Source organism: Stylophora pistillata, chromosome 8, assembly GCF_964205215.1.
Source record: "Stylophora pistillata chromosome 8, jaStyPist1.2, whole genome shotgun sequence".
Lineage (NCBI taxonomy): Eukaryota > Metazoa > Cnidaria > Anthozoa > Scleractinia > Pocilloporidae > Stylophora > Stylophora pistillata.
In genome coordinates this window covers 20,666,056-20,683,573 of record NC_142526.1, presented here as the reverse complement: position 1 = coordinate 20,683,573, position 17,518 = coordinate 20,666,056, and the positions used below count along the sequence as shown (strand labels likewise).

General features: G+C 37.5%; 1 protein-coding gene across 2 annotated transcripts; it reads left to right on the top strand.

The window, feature by feature from the left end:
* Positions 1-168: 168 nt before the first annotated feature.
* On the top strand, positions 169-16,482 carry LOC111324550 (uncharacterized). 2 transcript variants are annotated; one of them, XM_088730884.1, is made up of 19 exons: positions 169-355; positions 3,955-4,024; positions 5,038-5,171; positions 5,443-5,552; positions 7,449-7,748; positions 8,414-8,497; positions 8,693-8,779; positions 9,002-9,082; positions 9,198-9,284; positions 9,706-9,792; positions 9,983-10,063; positions 10,179-10,265; positions 11,035-11,121; positions 11,956-12,036; positions 12,152-12,238; positions 12,947-13,033; positions 13,496-13,582; positions 14,118-14,671; positions 15,244-16,482. In XM_088730884.1, the coding sequence occupies exons 1-19, from the start codon at positions 195-197 to the stop codon at positions 15,415-15,417; spliced, it is 2,526 nt and encodes an 841-aa protein (XP_088587010.1). In that variant the 5' UTR covers positions 169-194; the 3' UTR covers positions 15,418-16,482. The 2 variants fall into 2 exon arrangements, with proteins under 2 accessions (XP_088587010.1, XP_088587009.1); XM_088730883.1 differs by having other exon boundaries at positions 7,449-7,772.
* The last annotated feature ends 1,036 nt before the right edge of the window (positions 16,483-17,518 follow it).

Here is a 17,518-nt window from a genome sequence, read left to right as displayed (position 1 = left end):
TATTGAACCAATAATGAAGCTTTGAACAACGAATGTCGATGTACATTTTTGTCCGTAAATACGCGCCATACGAAATACCATATGCCCATCGAGTCAACTGATGGTATGTACTTCATGTAAGGCTACAGTTATGTCATATCCTGCGGCCTGACACATGCGCAGGGTGGTTCTGTCTACACACCTCGCTGAGCAAAATGGACGAAACTACTGTGATTTACTACGTCGACAATGAAGATATGCCGTACCGTGTAAAGCTGCTTAAAAGTCCTTCAGAAGCAACTCTTTTGGATTTAAAAAATGTACTCAATCGGCAGAGTTACAAGTTCTTTTTCAAAAGTAGGGATGATGATTTCGGGTGAGTTGATGTGTACCTCCTGTACGCTTTATGTAGATTTCTTTCTTAGCAGTGTTTACGTTGTCTTCCTCGCCCCAAAGTCATGATTTCGTACACTACGGCTTTTCCGTTAAACGGGTAAAAATAAACGGTTTGTAAACGGATAGTAAACGGGTAGTAAGAGCGTTTAAGGCAGAAACCGTTGCGACCAATTATACGAATTGTTCATGCGGAACACTGACATTTCATGCTAATAATATTCGACTGACAACGATAGAAAACTAAGTAAAATTAAATTACTAGCCTGCAATTAAGCTATCCACTGGCGAGTGAAGCGAGCCGAGAGCGAGTCTCGCCTTGGAGAGCTCGCAATGCGTTTGAAAATTTATATAAGCAGAGGAAGCAATCTGTGAATCATACCATGAGGACTGAACATTCTCGATAGAAAGAAAATAGAGTTGAGGAGCAAAGACGTTTTTTTTTTTTCATGTTCCTACATTGTTTCCTCTACTTATTGACTGAAATGAAAACGCACTATCAAGTGAAAAACGTGAAGAAATGCCGCTGATTTTGTAGATTTCAACGTCGGTTAATCGAAACAATTTTGCATACGCATTTAACAAAACTCAACTTTCTTTCGCTCGTGTTTCATCTAGCATTCGATTTCGTAAAGTAATGTGTAATTACAGCTTTTATAAAGCAATTTCCGTTTCCTTTCAATCGATGGAAATAAAAGATAAGAAACTCGATAGCCACGGATTTTGTAAATTTTGCCGTACACGTCAATCGAAATAAATTTGCATAATCATGAAAACAAATCTCGCTCTCGTTAAACGGATGTATTTTATTTTAAACGGATAGGTTAACCGTTTAAATGTTTTGTCGAAAACGTTAAACGGATGAGCAAAGCGTTTAAACGGATGGAGAAAGCGTTTAAACGCTTTAATGGTCCGTTTTAAACGGATAGTGAACGGATAGTAAACGGATTGATTCGTTAAACGTTAAAGCGTTAGTGTACGAAATCCTGTGCCCGGTCACATTTACTGTATGACCAAACAACAGGTTACTGACAGGTCACCACCTTTCATCCAACAGTTGGCCAAAACTTTGGCCTGAAACATAATGAAAACTGTCAGTCGACAGTTGGCCAACTGTTAGTCAACAGTCGGCTGACAATATCTTTTGCAAACTGTTCTTCACTATTACCTTTCTGGCTTTTCATACTTGCTAGCACATGAGGTGTAAGTTTACAGTTGTGCTGTGATTAGAGACTCCATGGGGTGTCTCGAAAACTCAGACCCCAGACCCGAAAAACTCAGACCCTCTGAGTGTCTCGAAAACTCAGACCCAAAAAACTAAGACCCTCTGGGTGTCTCGAAAACTCAGACCCGAAAAATAAAACATATTTACACTGCATGAATGCTGCAAGCCGACTTGTTGACTGTTTGACGATACAGTGGCATTACGTGCACTGATCATGAAAATTATCTGCCGAGAAAAGAAAAAACAGCTTGCAGTGTTAGACACGTGCAACAATCATGAAAATTATACTCAACATTCATATAGATTTTTCTTTTCATTACCGTATAAGCCAAGTTTATATCCACAACGTGTCGTGTCATTAGAAGCCATTTGCGAGGTGTGTTGCATGATGGTTCCCTGTACAAATACGGGACCGGCGTCACACGACAGTAGCAGCGGATATTTGAAACCTGATACAACCTTTCAGGGTCCTTATACTTCCCTCATTTTAAAGAATAACTGTGTATAAACGGTTCTTTGTTTATCTTTTCTTTAACCTATTGACGTCCAGTGCGCCCGTATGCGCCCGTATGCGCCCATGGGGACCCACACCCTTTCTATTCCTTGTGACGTCATCACTTTTAACCCTGGAGCACAAATTTGAACATGTACTTGAACAGGTTGAAAATATCGTACAAACGATACCAGAATGAGTGCAATTGAGTGAAGGAGATTGGAGAAATAGCCAGAAAACCATGTAACTTTTGACCTGGAAATCTGGATGAAAATCTTGTTGCATTACCAACCTACCTTTCAGAGCATGTGGTTTGAAAAATTAATAATGAGTAGTTTCTGAAAAATCTCTACACCAAAATGAAGCCTACTAAATTTCCAGCAAGTGAGGAGAAACTTCAGGCAAGGAGAAGGGAAAAAAAGGGCAGGAGAAAGAGAGAAAAGTAAAAGTCATAAGTGGGGCATTACTTTTCAACCCAAAAACTATCTCCAAATTTTGCTTTCTGCGCGTGCTCGACATTTTCAGGCCGCCATTTTGCATTTGGATCGAAAGGCCGTCGAGTGTACGAGCTGTCAAGGGGTTTTTGGTAAGTTTGAGCTTTTAAAACCACAACAGTGTCCCGAAATCTGCTCGACTAGCTTCAAAACACAGTTTTCCACAAAAGCTGCGGCCATTAATGGGTTAAAATAACAGAAGCTTTTAATCAATATTCCTGGTCAATTACGATAAGACATTATCCATTCATGGTTGCATTTTCCAAGCCATACGAGTTATTTTCTTTCCTTTCAATAAAAATGCTTGAATGTACTTACTGTATGATTTGCTAAATGTTTTTGGAAACGACATTGCAACAAAACTGAACACTGAAATAACATTGCAACTGTTTGTTTTGAAATAAAAAGTACTTATCAAAACGATTGGTTATAAAATCAATTGCTGGTAAAACCACACTTGCTCAACCAAATGACAGCAATCTCAATCCTTTTACAGACACCTCATTTATATTACAGAATTAACAAAAACGACTTCTCTTTGACCAGTAATGGTCTATTCTGCTCAAAATTCAATGCAGGAGACTCAATTGCAAGAATTTCTCGAAGTATAAGGACTGCGAAAGGTTATATCTGCTACTGTCGTGTGACGCCAGTCCTGTTTTGTACAGGGAACCATCATGCAACACACCTCGAGAATGGCTTCTAATGACACAACACGTTGTGGATATAAACTTGGCTTATACATCTGATCTCAACCTTACGATGCTGTTAAGCGCGACTGAATATATCCACATAGAAGTCTGTGCTACATAAATGTAAAATTGTAATGTAAATATGATAATGAAAAGAAAAATCTATATGAATGTCGAGTATAATTTTCATGATTGTTGCACGTGTCTAACACTGCAAGCTGTTTTTCTTTTCTCAGCAGATAATTTTCATGATCAGTGCACGTAATGCCACTGTATCGACAAACAGTAAGCAAGTCAGCTTGCAGCATTCACGCAGTGTAAATATGTTTTATTTTTCGGGTCTGAGTTTTCGAGACACCCAGAGGGTCTTAGTTTTTTGGGTCTGAGTTTTCGAGACACCCAGAGGGTCTGAGCTTTTGGGGTCTGAGTTTTCAAGACACCCAGAGGGTCTTGAGTTTTTCGGGTCTGAATTTTTGAGACACCCAGACTCCATGTGTCTATCGCCTGTACATATATACCTGCTGCTAGTTGAAATAATTTTCTTCTTTTTCTGGCAACCTAAAGCAAAGTCTTTTTGTCACTTCTTCACACAGATTTTATGGATTCCAACCAAACTCTTGATAGCGTGCTTGCCAGTAATCAATATATTCAGTTGACGATTTCTAATTCCTATTGCAGGAAAATTAAAGTAGAGCGAAACAATGAAGAGATGAATTTGCCTTCTTTAAATGGAAGGGTCGTTGCTCGGGTAGGCTGTCTGTCATTGAATTAAAAAAATAACATAACCTACAAATGGATTACAGAACTAAGCTAGCCAAAACTTATGCTTTGTTGATATATTTTCATAGCAGGAAACCCGATTTATCTTAGATTGCAACTCGGTTGTGATTATGCATAGCAGACGGTTGCCTTTTTTAGCCCTTATTTTAGCCGAGGAAATAAATTGTTCTTATCAGCACCATAGGAAATATATGGAGAACAATATGGAGAATATATAAACTAATTTGGGTGTAAAGTTGTCATATTGAAAACAAAACCTCATTAAAATTAACTTTCAACACACTTTAAAACACGCCTACTACAAAACTAGTTTCGTCCATAGACCTCTTCAGTTGTATGCAATGTTTCGTTAGAAATTTCAAATCTCACACCACATCATATAACGTTGCACGAGCAATAACCTGGTATCTAGTTGCACAACAACGACGCTAAAGTAAAACTGATAAAACAACAATACCAAAGTAGACAAACAAAGAAAAACAAACTTAAAAACTTACAAAAACAAACAAAACAAAAAAAAAAACACCAATAACAATAAAATCAATATTCCACAATAATTACACTAACAACACAAATAAATAATAATAACAATAGATAGACAATTAAATAAATTAATTACAACAGACTAGAACTCAGTTTCACTGTGCAATAGTCACGTGATGAAATGTTCGTAGCCTCATTCACGATTGTGTGACAACAGCCCCAGGAATCCTGAAATAATTCCACTTGCTCTTCGTAAAAGCATGAAATTGTGACAGATAGGTAGTCATATGCAATAGGATTATATGGAGTGGACTATGAAAGAATACAAGAAAAAGAATATTACTGAAGATTGAGTTTAAGTCAGCAGAAATGGTGATAAATCAAGTTTCCTTTTGAATTCAACACAGTATTGAACAAGATTAACAATTTCCACCATCAAAACTCGACTGAGAATACTTTACTGCAAATCTGATCAGTAGTCATCAATTGTTGTTGCAGCTTTTCACGTCAGACACAAAAAGTGTGTCAGACCCAGGCAGAGATCAGCAGACAGTGATATCAGCATTATCTGGCATACGCCCTCCAGTGCCCGGGACAGGTGGCATTGAAGAATCTAGACCACCTTCTTTCCAGTAAGTTAAAGTTATCTTTATCTTTTTACTGTTATCATCTGAATATTTATTCAAAACTTGTAATACCCCCCCCCCCCACTGGTGCTGCACCACAGTTTCTTTAGAACCTCATTCACTTTATCCATTTGTAGTTCAGTAGGGAAGCACCAGACTGCAAATCAGAGCAGACAGGTGTTTAGATTATAGTGTAGATCCAAATTTACTGTTTCCCTCTCTTAGGATCTCTCTTTTAAGATCCATCTTTTATGATTTTTGTGATATTTACCTTTAGTCCCCATGGAGGGCACTCAAGAGCAGGTGATTTTGACTCTGAAGCGGATTCCGTGGTTAGTTCCGAAAGAGGGTCAAGGTGGTGGGAAAAACATTTCAACAGAAATGAAGGTAATTAGAATTTTTTCTCTATTTTCAAAATTTTTCCTCTGCACTGCTGTTCGTGTTTTCTGCTCTCTTATTACCTTCTGTTTCCCACTAGCTGTTGTGATCACTGTCATTATTTAATACAAGTATATTACAGAGTTCCTGCACTCCTTGAAAGTCCTTGAATTTAACTTTTTGGTTTTCAAGGACTTGAAAACCCTTGAATTTAGACTCGGGTCCTTGAAAATTTCATTTTTCAATTGAAAGGTAAAAATCTGTTTTCTTTTTTTTTTTTTTTTTTTTCAATTTTGGATTTGTTAAGAACTGAATTAAAAGCGAGGTCATTTTCAAAATGCACTAAGTACACTAACAGTGTGTTCCTTTTCCCTTTCCTTTTTTGGAAGGAGATAAATGTACAGTACAATAGCTTATCGACCAAGTTTGTTTGGTCAAGATCTTTTCTTACATTTTGTTGACACGGATGAAGTTGGGGTCCATTAAAAGGTATCCAGTCAAGTCGCTAACAGTTCAACTCGCCTATGCCAACTCACCGACGTATAAAATTGAGTAGAGACGTCGGCAAGTTGGTCCTCAATCTAGTATGGCTTATTAGAAGTTAAACATGTGGAAAAGTAAACGATTATTAGTAAAAAAAACATTCTTTTTCTTCCAACAAAGTTTAGAAGGATCTCAACGCTAATAAAGCACGATGAACATCGCCAATTACTATAGCAATTTCAGACGCGAACGACTTATTTATTGTGACAACGACACTGTAAAGACATCACGTCAATTGGTCAGATTTTTTTCAGAAAACTTGGCTTTCAAGACAAGAGCTTTACTAAAAAGCAATTCTTTTTGTTTTCGAAAATGTTTATAACAGTCTCAAGGCTAAGAAAGCAAGATAAACATCGCCAATTACCATAACAGCTTCAGATGCGAACAAGTTGTTGTGGACGATAGTGCCGTAAAGTCTCATCATGATCATTGGTTAGATTTTTTAAAGAAAACTTAACTTTCTTGACAAGACCTTTAGTAAAATACAATTCCTTTTATGTCCAACAAAGTTTGTAAGGATTTCTCGGCGAGCAAAGAAAGTTAAACATCACCAATGACTATAACAGCTTCAGTTGCGAACAAGTGAGCGCGACAACAACACTGTAAAGACTCATCATGTCAATTGGTCAGATTTTTTAAAGAAAACTTAGCTTTCTAGTCAAGATCTTTTTTAAAAAAAAAATTCTTTTAATTTCTAACGAAGTTTTTAAGGATTTCAATGCAAATAAAACAAGATAAACATCGACAATGACTGTAAAAGCTTCACATGCGAAGGAGTGGTAACCGGTCAAGTCACCTGAAAGTGATCTCGCTCAAAGTCATGTTGCCCGATATTTTGAGTCGCGTTGCCTGAACTTTTATCAAGTGTTTAAACTTGAAGTAAAGTAACATCTTAAGTAAATCGTAAGGAATAAACACGTAAAATGTTGACTCGTAAACTGTTTTGGTCCGCTAGCCTACAAAAGACTCAAATACCACGTGGTAATTGCTGTGGTTGTCATGCAATAGCTTGTTTGCATCTACAGCTTTTTTTGATCATTGGCGATGTTCACTTTGCTTTATTCATCTCGAGATCATTTAAAACTCTGTAACGAATAAAAACGATTGTTTTTCACTAAAGATCCAATTTTTCTTTAAAAATCTGACTGATTGACAGGATGAGTATTTATGGTGTTGTTGTCACACTTACTCGTTCATGTCTGAAGCTTTTATAGTCATTACCAATGTTTACCTTGTTTTATTCGCCTGGAGTTGCTTATAAACTTCATTGGAAATGAAAATGATTGTTTTCTAGTAAAGATATTAACTAGAAAGATAAGTTTTGTTTAAAAACACTGAGATATTTATTTTTACTATCATCAGCACTTGGAGGAACAAAAACCCCAATGCCTGGACAGTCCGCGACTACACCTGGAATCTGCCCCAAGTTTTTGGAGCGTCACTCAACAGACGCGTATCTCAGGGGTGGTTCAGCGGCGTGTAACACTGCTGCCCAAGGCAATGAACCTGAAAGAGGAAGTGCTCTATTTCCTCTGAATGGCAACTCTTTTGATACAAAGGGTCAAATGAGGCAAGTGTTGGATGATGGTCAGGTTCTTTTTGTTCAAGGTCACCTGTGTACAGAAAAGAAAATGCCCACAGAACAGAATGACACAGATACAGGTGAGAGCAATGTTGCTACCCCAGGTAAGGAACCTGAAGGAGAAGTGGTGTATTGCTTCTCAACAGGAATGCTTATAATACAAGTTCTCATACGGGGCAAGCTGTGGATGATGGTCAGAACCTAGTTCTTGACTGTGTTGAGCTGTCCGCACTGCGTAGTAAGGTACTAAACAAGTGAAGAACAAGCCATGATAAGTTGTCCATAACGAGTACTAATGCGCATGTGTAACTGAGTCAAAGCTCTTTGAAAGACTAAAGGTGTAACTATGAGTGAAGATGCTCAATGCAATTGCTTTTCCACAATCATCTTTCACCATCGTTTGCATTATTGTTGAATATTCCTCACCATTCCTGGGTATTCTTTGTTTTTAACAAAGCATCCAGGCCACAATTGTTCTCAAATAAAATTTCAAGCCTTCATTCTTCTCATTACGAGTCATCACTATTTATATCGATATATATCACTAAAATGAGTAACCAGCAAATTTTTATAGGGGAAAGCAAAGCATTGTTTTCATAACTGGCCATTTGTTTACTTTTCTGATGGTTTTACCTCTTATCTGTTTGGTGGCTACGGGAACATTAATTTGTGAAAATCATTGTGTGTACACCCCTGAATGTTAAAAATATATCGGTTCAAAGGAACATTTCTTCTGTTTCTACAGGGTACAGAGCAAAAGGAAATGCCAACCCTGGCAATAATGATGGAAGATCAAAATCCCCTGAGAAGAGAAAACGGTCTTTAGAAGGTGTAGTATTGTCATGTGGTGTGGTAGAGATATTAAGTATTTTTATCATAGGAAGTGTGTGTTCATTTTTAAGCTTGTAACTTTAATATTTTGGAATTCTTTTTTTTGCGAAGTATCCATTTTGAATCATTGTTTACCCATTTCACACTATGTGACCACATACTTATATTAATTTGTACACTTCTGTTTCTACAGGGTACAATGCAAAAGAAACCGCCAACCCTGGCAATAATGACGGAAGATCGAAATCCTCTGAAAAGAGAAAACGGTGTTCAGAAGGAGGTGTAGCATTGTCTTGTGGTTTAGTAGAGATACTACGTATTTTTATCATAGGAAGTGTGTGTTTATTTTAAAGCTTGTAACTTTAATATTTTGGAATTCTTTTCCCTGAAGCATCCATTTTAAATCATTGTTTACCCATTTCACACTAATTGACCACATAGTTATAGGAAAGTGTATTAAAAGTGAACAGAATTTGTTGTTTGTACGCTTTTGTTTCTACAGGGTACAAAGCAAAGGGAATTGCTAACCCTGGCAATAATGGAAGATCAAAATCCCCTGAGAAAAGAAAACGGTCTTTAGAAGGTGTAGTATTGTCTTGTGGTTTGGTAGAGATACTAAGTATCTATTTTGAATCATTGTTTACCCATTTCACGCTATGTGACCACGTAGTTATATTTGTACACTTCTGTTTCTACAGGGTACAAAGCGAGAGGAACTGCCAACCCTGGCAATAATGATGGAAGATCGAAATCCCCTGAGAAGAGAAAACGGTCTTCAGAAGGAGGTGTAGTATTGTCTTGTGGTTTGGTAGAGAGACTAAGTATTTTTAGCATAGGAAGTCCGCGTTTATTTTAAAGCTTGTAACTTTAGTATTTTGGAGTTCTTTTTTCCCCTTAAGTATCCATTTTGAATCATCGTTTACCCATTTCAGACTATGTGACCACATAGTGGTAAGAAAGTGTATTAAAGGGAACAAAATATGTTGTTTGTACACTTTTGTACAAAGTAAAAGTAACTGCCAACAGTAACATTGGCTGGAATGATGGAAGATCAAAATCGTCTGAGAAGAGAAAGCGGTCTTCAGAAGGAGGTGTAGTATTGTCTTGTGGTTTGGTAGAGATACTAAGTATCCATTTTGAATCATTGTTTACCCATTTCACACTATGTGACCACATAGTTATATTTGTACACTTCTGTTTTTACAGGGTGCAAAGCAAAAGGAACTGCCAACCCTAGCAATAATGACGGAAGTTCAAAATCCCCTGAAAAGAGAGAACGGTCTTCAGAAGGAGGTGTAGCATTGTCTTTTGGTTTGGTAGAGATTCTAAGTATTTTTAGCGTAGGAAGTGTGTGTTCATTTTAAAGCTTGTAACTTTAATATTTTGGAACTCTTTTTCCCTTAAGTATCCATTTTGAATCATTGTTTACCCATTTCACACTTTATGACCACATAGTTATATTTGTACACTTTTGTTTCTACAGGGTACAAAGCAAAGGGAATTGCTAACCCTGGCAATAATGGAAGATCAAAATCCCCTGAGAAAAGAAAACGGTCTTTAGAAGGTGTAGTATTGTCTTGTGGTTTGGTAGAGATACTAAGTATCTATTTTGAATCATTGTTTACCCATTTCACACTATGTGACCACGTAGTTATATTTGTACACTTCTGTTTCTACAGGGTACAAAGCGAGAGGAACTGCCAACCCTGGCAATAATGATGGAAGATCGAAATTCCCTGAGAAGAGAAAACGGTCTTCAGAAGGAGGTGTAGTATTGTCTTGTGGTTTGGTAGAGAGACTAAGTATTTTTAGCATAGGAAGTCTGCGTTTATTTTAAAGCTTGTAACTTTAATATTTTGGAGTTCTTTTTTCCCCTTAAGTATCCATTTTGAATCATTGTTTACCCATTTCAGACTATGTGACTTCATAGTTCTAAGAAAGTGTATTAAATGGAAACAAAATATGTTGTTTGTACACTTTTGTACAAAGTAAAAGTAACTGCCAACAGTAACATTGGCAGGAATGATGGAAGATCAAAACCTTCTGAGAAGAGAAAACGGTCTTCAGAAGGAGGTGTAGTATTGTCTTGTGGTTTGGTAGAGAGACTAAGTATTTTTAGCATAGGAAGTCTGCGTTTATTTTAAAGCTTGTAACTTTAATATTTTGGAGTTCTTTTTTCCCCTTAAGTATCCATTTTGAATCATTGTTTACCCATTTCAGACTATGTGACTTCATAGTTCTAAGAAAGTGTATTAAATGGAAACAAAATATGTTGTTTGTACACTTTTGTACAAAGTAAAAGTAACTGCCAACAGTAACATTGGCAGGAATGATGGAAGATCAAAACCTTCTGAGAAGAGAAAACGGTCTTTAGAAGGTGTAGTATTGTCTTAGGAAGTGTGTGTTTATTTTGAAGCATGTAACTTGAATATTTTCGAATTATTTTTTTCCCGTAAGTATCCATTTTGAATCATTGTTTACCCATTTCACACTATGTGACCACGTAGTTATATTTGTACACTTCTGTTTCTACAGGGTACAAAGGAAGAGAAACTGCCAACCCTGGCAAAAGGCATAAAAAATCAAAAGCCCCTGAAAAGAGAAAACGGTCCTCTGAAGGAGGTGTAGCATTGTCTTTTGGTTTGGTGGAGATTCTAAGTATTTTTAGCGTAGGAAGTGTGTGTTCATTTTAAAGCTTGTAACTTTAATACTTTGGAATTCTTTTTACCTTAAAGTGCACCTAAACCCAAAATTTTTTTTTCGCTTAACGAAATAAGCTTATTTTTTGGAGTATTTCTGTGCAAAATTTTTTTAATTTGCTCAAATCTTTAATCTTCTATGCCCAGTCAAAATACGGAAAATCGGCCGCCATCTTGCCCCACGACCGAGTTTAAAGAAGAATGACTCTAGCGGGTAATGTGACGTCAAATCGAGAACACGAAAGTCTGCATCTCACACATTTTCACTTGTTTGGGAAGATTGTCGTCGATATTGTCCGAAATATGCCGACTAGGTGTGTTGTATGAAGAATGTATGAAGCGCGATACCCTCTTGCAAATTTCGCACGTTGCTGCATCCTTCTACAACACACTTAGTCGGCATATTTTCGGACAATTATCGACTACAACCTTCCCAAACAAGTGAAAATGTGTGAAATGCAGACTCTCGTGTTCTCCATTTGACGTCACATTACTCACTAGAGCCATTCCTCTTTAAACTCGGTCGTGGGGCAAGATGGCGGCCGATTTTCCGTATTTTAACTGGGCCTAGAAAATTGAAGAATTGAGCAAATAAAAAAATTTTTGCGCAGAAATACTCAAAATAATAAGCTTACTTCGTTAAGCGAAAAAAATTTTTTGGGTGTAGGTGCACTTTAAGTATCCATTTTGAATCATTGTTTACCCATTTCACACTTTATGACCACATAGTTATATTTGTACACTTTTGTTTCTACAGGGTACAAAGCAAAGGGAATTGCTAACCCTGGCAATAATGGAAGATCAAAATCCCCTGAGAAAAGAAAACGGTCTTTAGAAGGTGTAGTATTGTCTTGTGGTTTGGTAGAGATACTAAGTATCTATTTTGAATCATTGTTTACCCATTTCACACTATGTGACCACGTAGTTATATTTGTACACTTCTGTTTCTACAGGGTACAAAGGAAGAGAAACTGCCAACCCTGGCAAAAGGCATAAAAAATCAAAAGCCCCTGAAAAGAGAAAACGGTCCTCTGAAGGAGGTGTAGCATTGTCTTTTGGTTTGGTAGAGATTCTAAGTATTTTTAGCGTAGGAAGTGTGTGTTCATTTTAAAGCTTGTAACTTTAATACTTTGGAATTCTTTTTACCTTAAAGTGCACCTAAACCCAAAATTTTTTTTTCGCTTAACGAAATAAGCTTATTTTTTGGAGTATTTCTGTGCAAAATTTTTTTAATTTGCTCAAATCTTTAATCTTCTATGCCCAGTCAAAATACGGAAAATCGGCCGCCATCTTGCCCCACGACCGAGTTTAAAGAAGAATGACTCTAGCGGGTAATGTGACGTCAAATCGAGAACACGAAAGTCTGCATCTCACACATTTTCACTTGTTTGGGAAGATTGTCGTCGATATTGTCCGAAATATGCCGACTAGGTGTGTTGTATGAAGAATGTATGAAGCGCGATACCCTCTTGCAAATTTCGCACGTTGCTGCATCCTTCTACAACACACTTAGTCGGCATATTTTCGGACAATTATCGACGACAATCTTCCCAAACAAGTGAAAATGTGTGAGATGCAGACTTTCGTGTTCTCGATTTGACGTCACATTACCCGCTAGAGTCATTCTTCTTTAAACTCGGTCGTGGGGCAAGATGGCGGCCGATTTTCCGTATTTTGACTGGGCATAGAAGATTAAAGATTTGAGCATGTGACCACGTAGTTATATTTGTACACTTCTGTTTCTACAGGGTACAAAGCGAGAGGAACTGCCAACCCTGGCAATAATGATGGAAGATCGAAATTCCCTGAGAAGAGAAAACGGTCTTCAGAAGGAGGTGTAGTATTGTCTTGTGGTTTGGTAGAGAGACTAAGTATTTTTAGCATAGGAAGTCTGCGTTTATTTTAAAGCTTGTAACTTTAATATTTTGGAGTTCTTTTTTCCCCTTAAGTATCCATTTTGAATCATTGTTTACCCATTTCAGACTATGTGACTTCATAGTTCTAAGAAAGTGTATTAAATGGAAACAAAATATGTTGTTTGTACACTTTTGTACAAAGTAAAAGTAACTGCCAACAGTAACATTGGCAGGAATGATGGAAGATCAAAACCTTCTGAGAAGAGAAAACGGTCTTTAGAAGGTGTAGTATTGTCTTAGGAAGTGTGTGTTTATTTTGAAGCATGTAACTTGAATATTTTCGAATTATTTTTTTCCCGTAAGTATCCATTTTGAATCATTGTTTACCCATTTCACACTATGTGACCACGTAGTTATATTTGTACACTTCTGTTTCTACAGGGTACAAAGGAAGAGAAACTGCCAACCCTGGCAAAAGGCATAAAAAATCAAAAGCCCCTGAAAAGAGAAAACGGTCCTCTGAAGGAGGTGTAGCATTGTCTTATGGTTTGGTAGAGATACTAAGTGTTTTTATCATAGGAAGTGTGTGTTCATTTTAAAGCTTGTAACTCACGCGATCCTAAAAGAAAGCTTTTGACCTCAGTACAGGAACGTTGCAACCGTGACGTCACAGGAAAGATGGCGCAATTGAAGATGGCGAAAGTGTTATACTATAAAACTTGTTCATTGCAGATAAAGAAAACTTTAAAGAAAGAATGTCCCAAACAAAAATATCTGCAAAGTGGGTGATTTGAACAGTCTTAATTTATTTCAGTGAAATAAGTCATGTTTCCTTGTTTTCGAATTTATTTTATTTTAATGATGGCAAAATATTGTCAAGGAAACTGTTTGATTGTTTTTAATTTTTAAGAAGGGTTGTCATTCATCTTGGTGTTTGTTCAACTAACCATTTGGTGAAGAAATTGTGTGGAGCATATATTGTTTCCCGTGACCGGTATTATTCATGCCAACATTAAAAACGTTTAACTAATAATGTCATGCTATTTTCTTGACTTATTTATAGACACCTTAGAACTTAAGAGGTATGAAAGAAGACGTGATTCACGTGGAAAGTGTATCATTGTTAACAATTATGATTTTGGTCATTACGCTTCGTACCGCGATGGAGCAAAACATGATGAACATGGGCTTAGAAACCTATTTGAAGAACACCATTATACTGTGAAGATAAAAAGAAACCTTAGCAAAAAGAGAATGGAGAGGTTAGCTAAGGAGGTTGCATTTGAAGACCACAAGAACTGTGATGCTCTCTTCTTCATCATTATGTCCCATGGGAGCGATGATGATACCATTCTTGGTGTGGATGGTAAATTGATCAGTATTCAAGCATTGATGTCACGATTTAAACCTAACGAATGCCCATCACTTAGGGACAAGCCCAAGGTGTTTCTTGTGCAGGCCTGCAGAGGACCATACTCTGAAAGATATACAGGGCCCATGCGTGACTCATCTCTTTCACGTGGCACAAGGCCTCAGGAGGCTGACTTTTTGTTAGCTTACGCATCAGCTCCTGGATATACTTCTACAAGACTACCTACTGGTTCAATTTTCATTCAAGTGAGTCATGCAAAGATTTTATCATTGATAATGATGAAAGGGGTTCAATTGAAATATGAAACTTTTGTTGGAAATTTAACCAATTTGCTCCATGTTGAGGATTAATGACTTCAATATTTTAATTGAACGTCAAGTTTCTCTATTGTTTATGGTTCCCTACTTTGCCACTTCCTCAAAAGTCACCATCTTTGTTTGTCACCATCAAAAGTTTGCATCTTTTGTTGAAAAAGTAGCTTAAATTGGTAAAAATGAGAAATGGACTGGGGACACAACCTGAAGATTTACAGGAAAATGTCCCAAGAAAAATGTCGTGTAATACGATCATTCAACTAAGTTGAAATTGTAAATTGGCCACCGTAACGAATGTTGGCCAGTTTATAATTTCATATAACCAAATTACCTTGTTACCCCCACCGACGCAGCACCACAGTTTCTTTAGAAACTTTCAGCCTTTATTCATCTGGTCAATTATGTTTGATCTGTAACCTTCTTTAACACTTAAGTTCCACAATGAAAATCGACGTTAACAACGCCGGACTAATTCTACATTTTTTTTCCATGGCTCACCTAAGGCACTTATTGAAGTTTTCCGGAAGCGTAGTTACAAAAGCCACGTGGATGACATGCTTACAGAGGTCACCAACCTTACAATCGAGAGAAGCGCCAAGGAAGCGAAAAGATACAAAGACCATTTGACTCACGTTCCTACTGTCAGCAAATCTCTTAGGTTCAGGCTTTACCTTTAGCTGCAAAGAGTCTAAGGTTTTAGTTGCACAGGTGTCCCAAGCTTACGTCTCGAGAAAGAGCTTAAGTTTAGGGAACTTTCATTTTTTACGAGGTAGGGGGGGCTGGTGGGATTTATTGAACTTTCATGAATAAGTTGCATGACCCCCCTCAGTCGTTTAATGTTTTTCCATGACCCCCCCACCAATACAGGTAATTTTTTTTTCGGTGACCCCCTTCCCCCCCCCCCCGCCCCCAAAAAAATCGTTAATTAAACCAGATATACAAAGGCACAAAGAAAAAGGAACTTTTCCAGAATCGCTACAATGTAGGGCGAGGGCCAAAATAAGAGCGGACGAAAACAGAAGACGAACCAACGAATCTTGCCTTTTTTACACAATACCAACCATAAGTGCCAAACCTAAAGCAAATTCTCATGAGAAACTGGCATTTAATAGAAACACAACCACTACTGAGCGAAATATACAAATATCCGCCCCTCGTATCTAACAAAAGAGGATGGTCGCTCAAAGACATACTCGTGAGGGCCAAACTTTCAAGACTAGTAAAACATATATCCCCTTTTAAGGCATTATGAAAATATTTTACGTGACCCCTCCTTTTTGCCTTAGTTCTTTTAGATGGCCCACCCTTTAAGGCGGTTTTTTTTTTTTTTTTGGTGACCTCCCCAAATCCCACCAATCCCCACTACCTTGTAAAAAATGAACGGTCCCATAAAGCGTCACGCATTGCGTGACGCAGTGTTAAATTACGCGAGGAACCGTTGACAATTTGCAATTGCATAAGTTATAAGGAATAGTATGGGGAACGAAATATGGTCCATTTACAACACTAAATATTCCGAAATATGTATTTGTACCTTACCTTGAGATAAACGAACGCGAAATTAACAGTACTACCTCGGTAGCTATTGTCTGTCGCCTCAAATTAGTTTGTAGTTTGATGATGTTTATAATCGCTCAATGACTCTTATTTATTTGACTACAAGGCAGTTAAGGTCAGTCGGTCATTGTATCCTTAGTTTCGGTTTTTACGTATTGGATCATTAAAGTTACCTTATTTGTGTACTCGTCGTGGCTTAATTGATGACTCCGATTCAGTCTGAAAATCTATCGCCGTAATAGTAAGGATTTTCAGGGTGAAAACTGCCTCCCCTTGAACTTGCCTCCCCTCGAAATCTGGGAAAGAGTACCATATAACCCCATACATTAATTATGCATTCAATTTCATTTATTATGTATGCACCCCATTGTTTTTTAAGACAATGACCTATTCCCATGGGTTTAGCATATATACATAAGTAATAAGTACTTACTGCTTCAATAAAAGAGAATTTGATTGAAAGTGGCTTTTTCGTCTCCATTCCTTTCTCACGTTCTTCTCCCTTCTCCCCTTTGTTCCTAACTTCTCGCTTTTTTTTTCTTTTCTTTCCCTTTTAGCTTCTTGGCAGTTCTGCTGAGCCTTGAACCATCGCTCTCAGACAACGCGTTATTATCAGACCATTATCAAACTAGAACCTTACCACTATGCTACGCAAACCAGTTAGGAGTTCCTCTCCAAAAGCTACTTTTTTTTTTACCTTTCAGTAAAAAAATTTTCATAACAATATGTGCATTGATATAATGCACCAAAGGTCCCCTTTGCACCAAAAAATGCATTTCTTCTTCTCTACGATTGGCCAAATACCACATAGAAAACAAAATTTATTCATACCTCTTTCTAATAACATCAACGAAAGAAGATAGAAGGAAGAAGAACAACAACTCGGAGATTTAGAGACTGAATTTTATTCGACTTTCTCGAATATTATCGGATCACGACCGGTGCATACAGTGGTGTAAGGATCATAACCTGCTTGCGACGTCAGTAAAATGTCCGAGCTGGGTGCAGCAATGAACTTAGCTGGACGCGACGTGCTTCATCGCGAAACGGGTACGAGTGGCGATATTCAAAAAAGGGTTGCGATGGAATGGCTTCAATGCGCCGGAATTCACCGGTGCGCACACACAGGGTATTGAAAATACATGGTGGGGAATCAAGCGAGGTTTGCCCCAAACAGGAACATTCAAAGGACTTTTCCATGGTTACCTACAAGAATATATG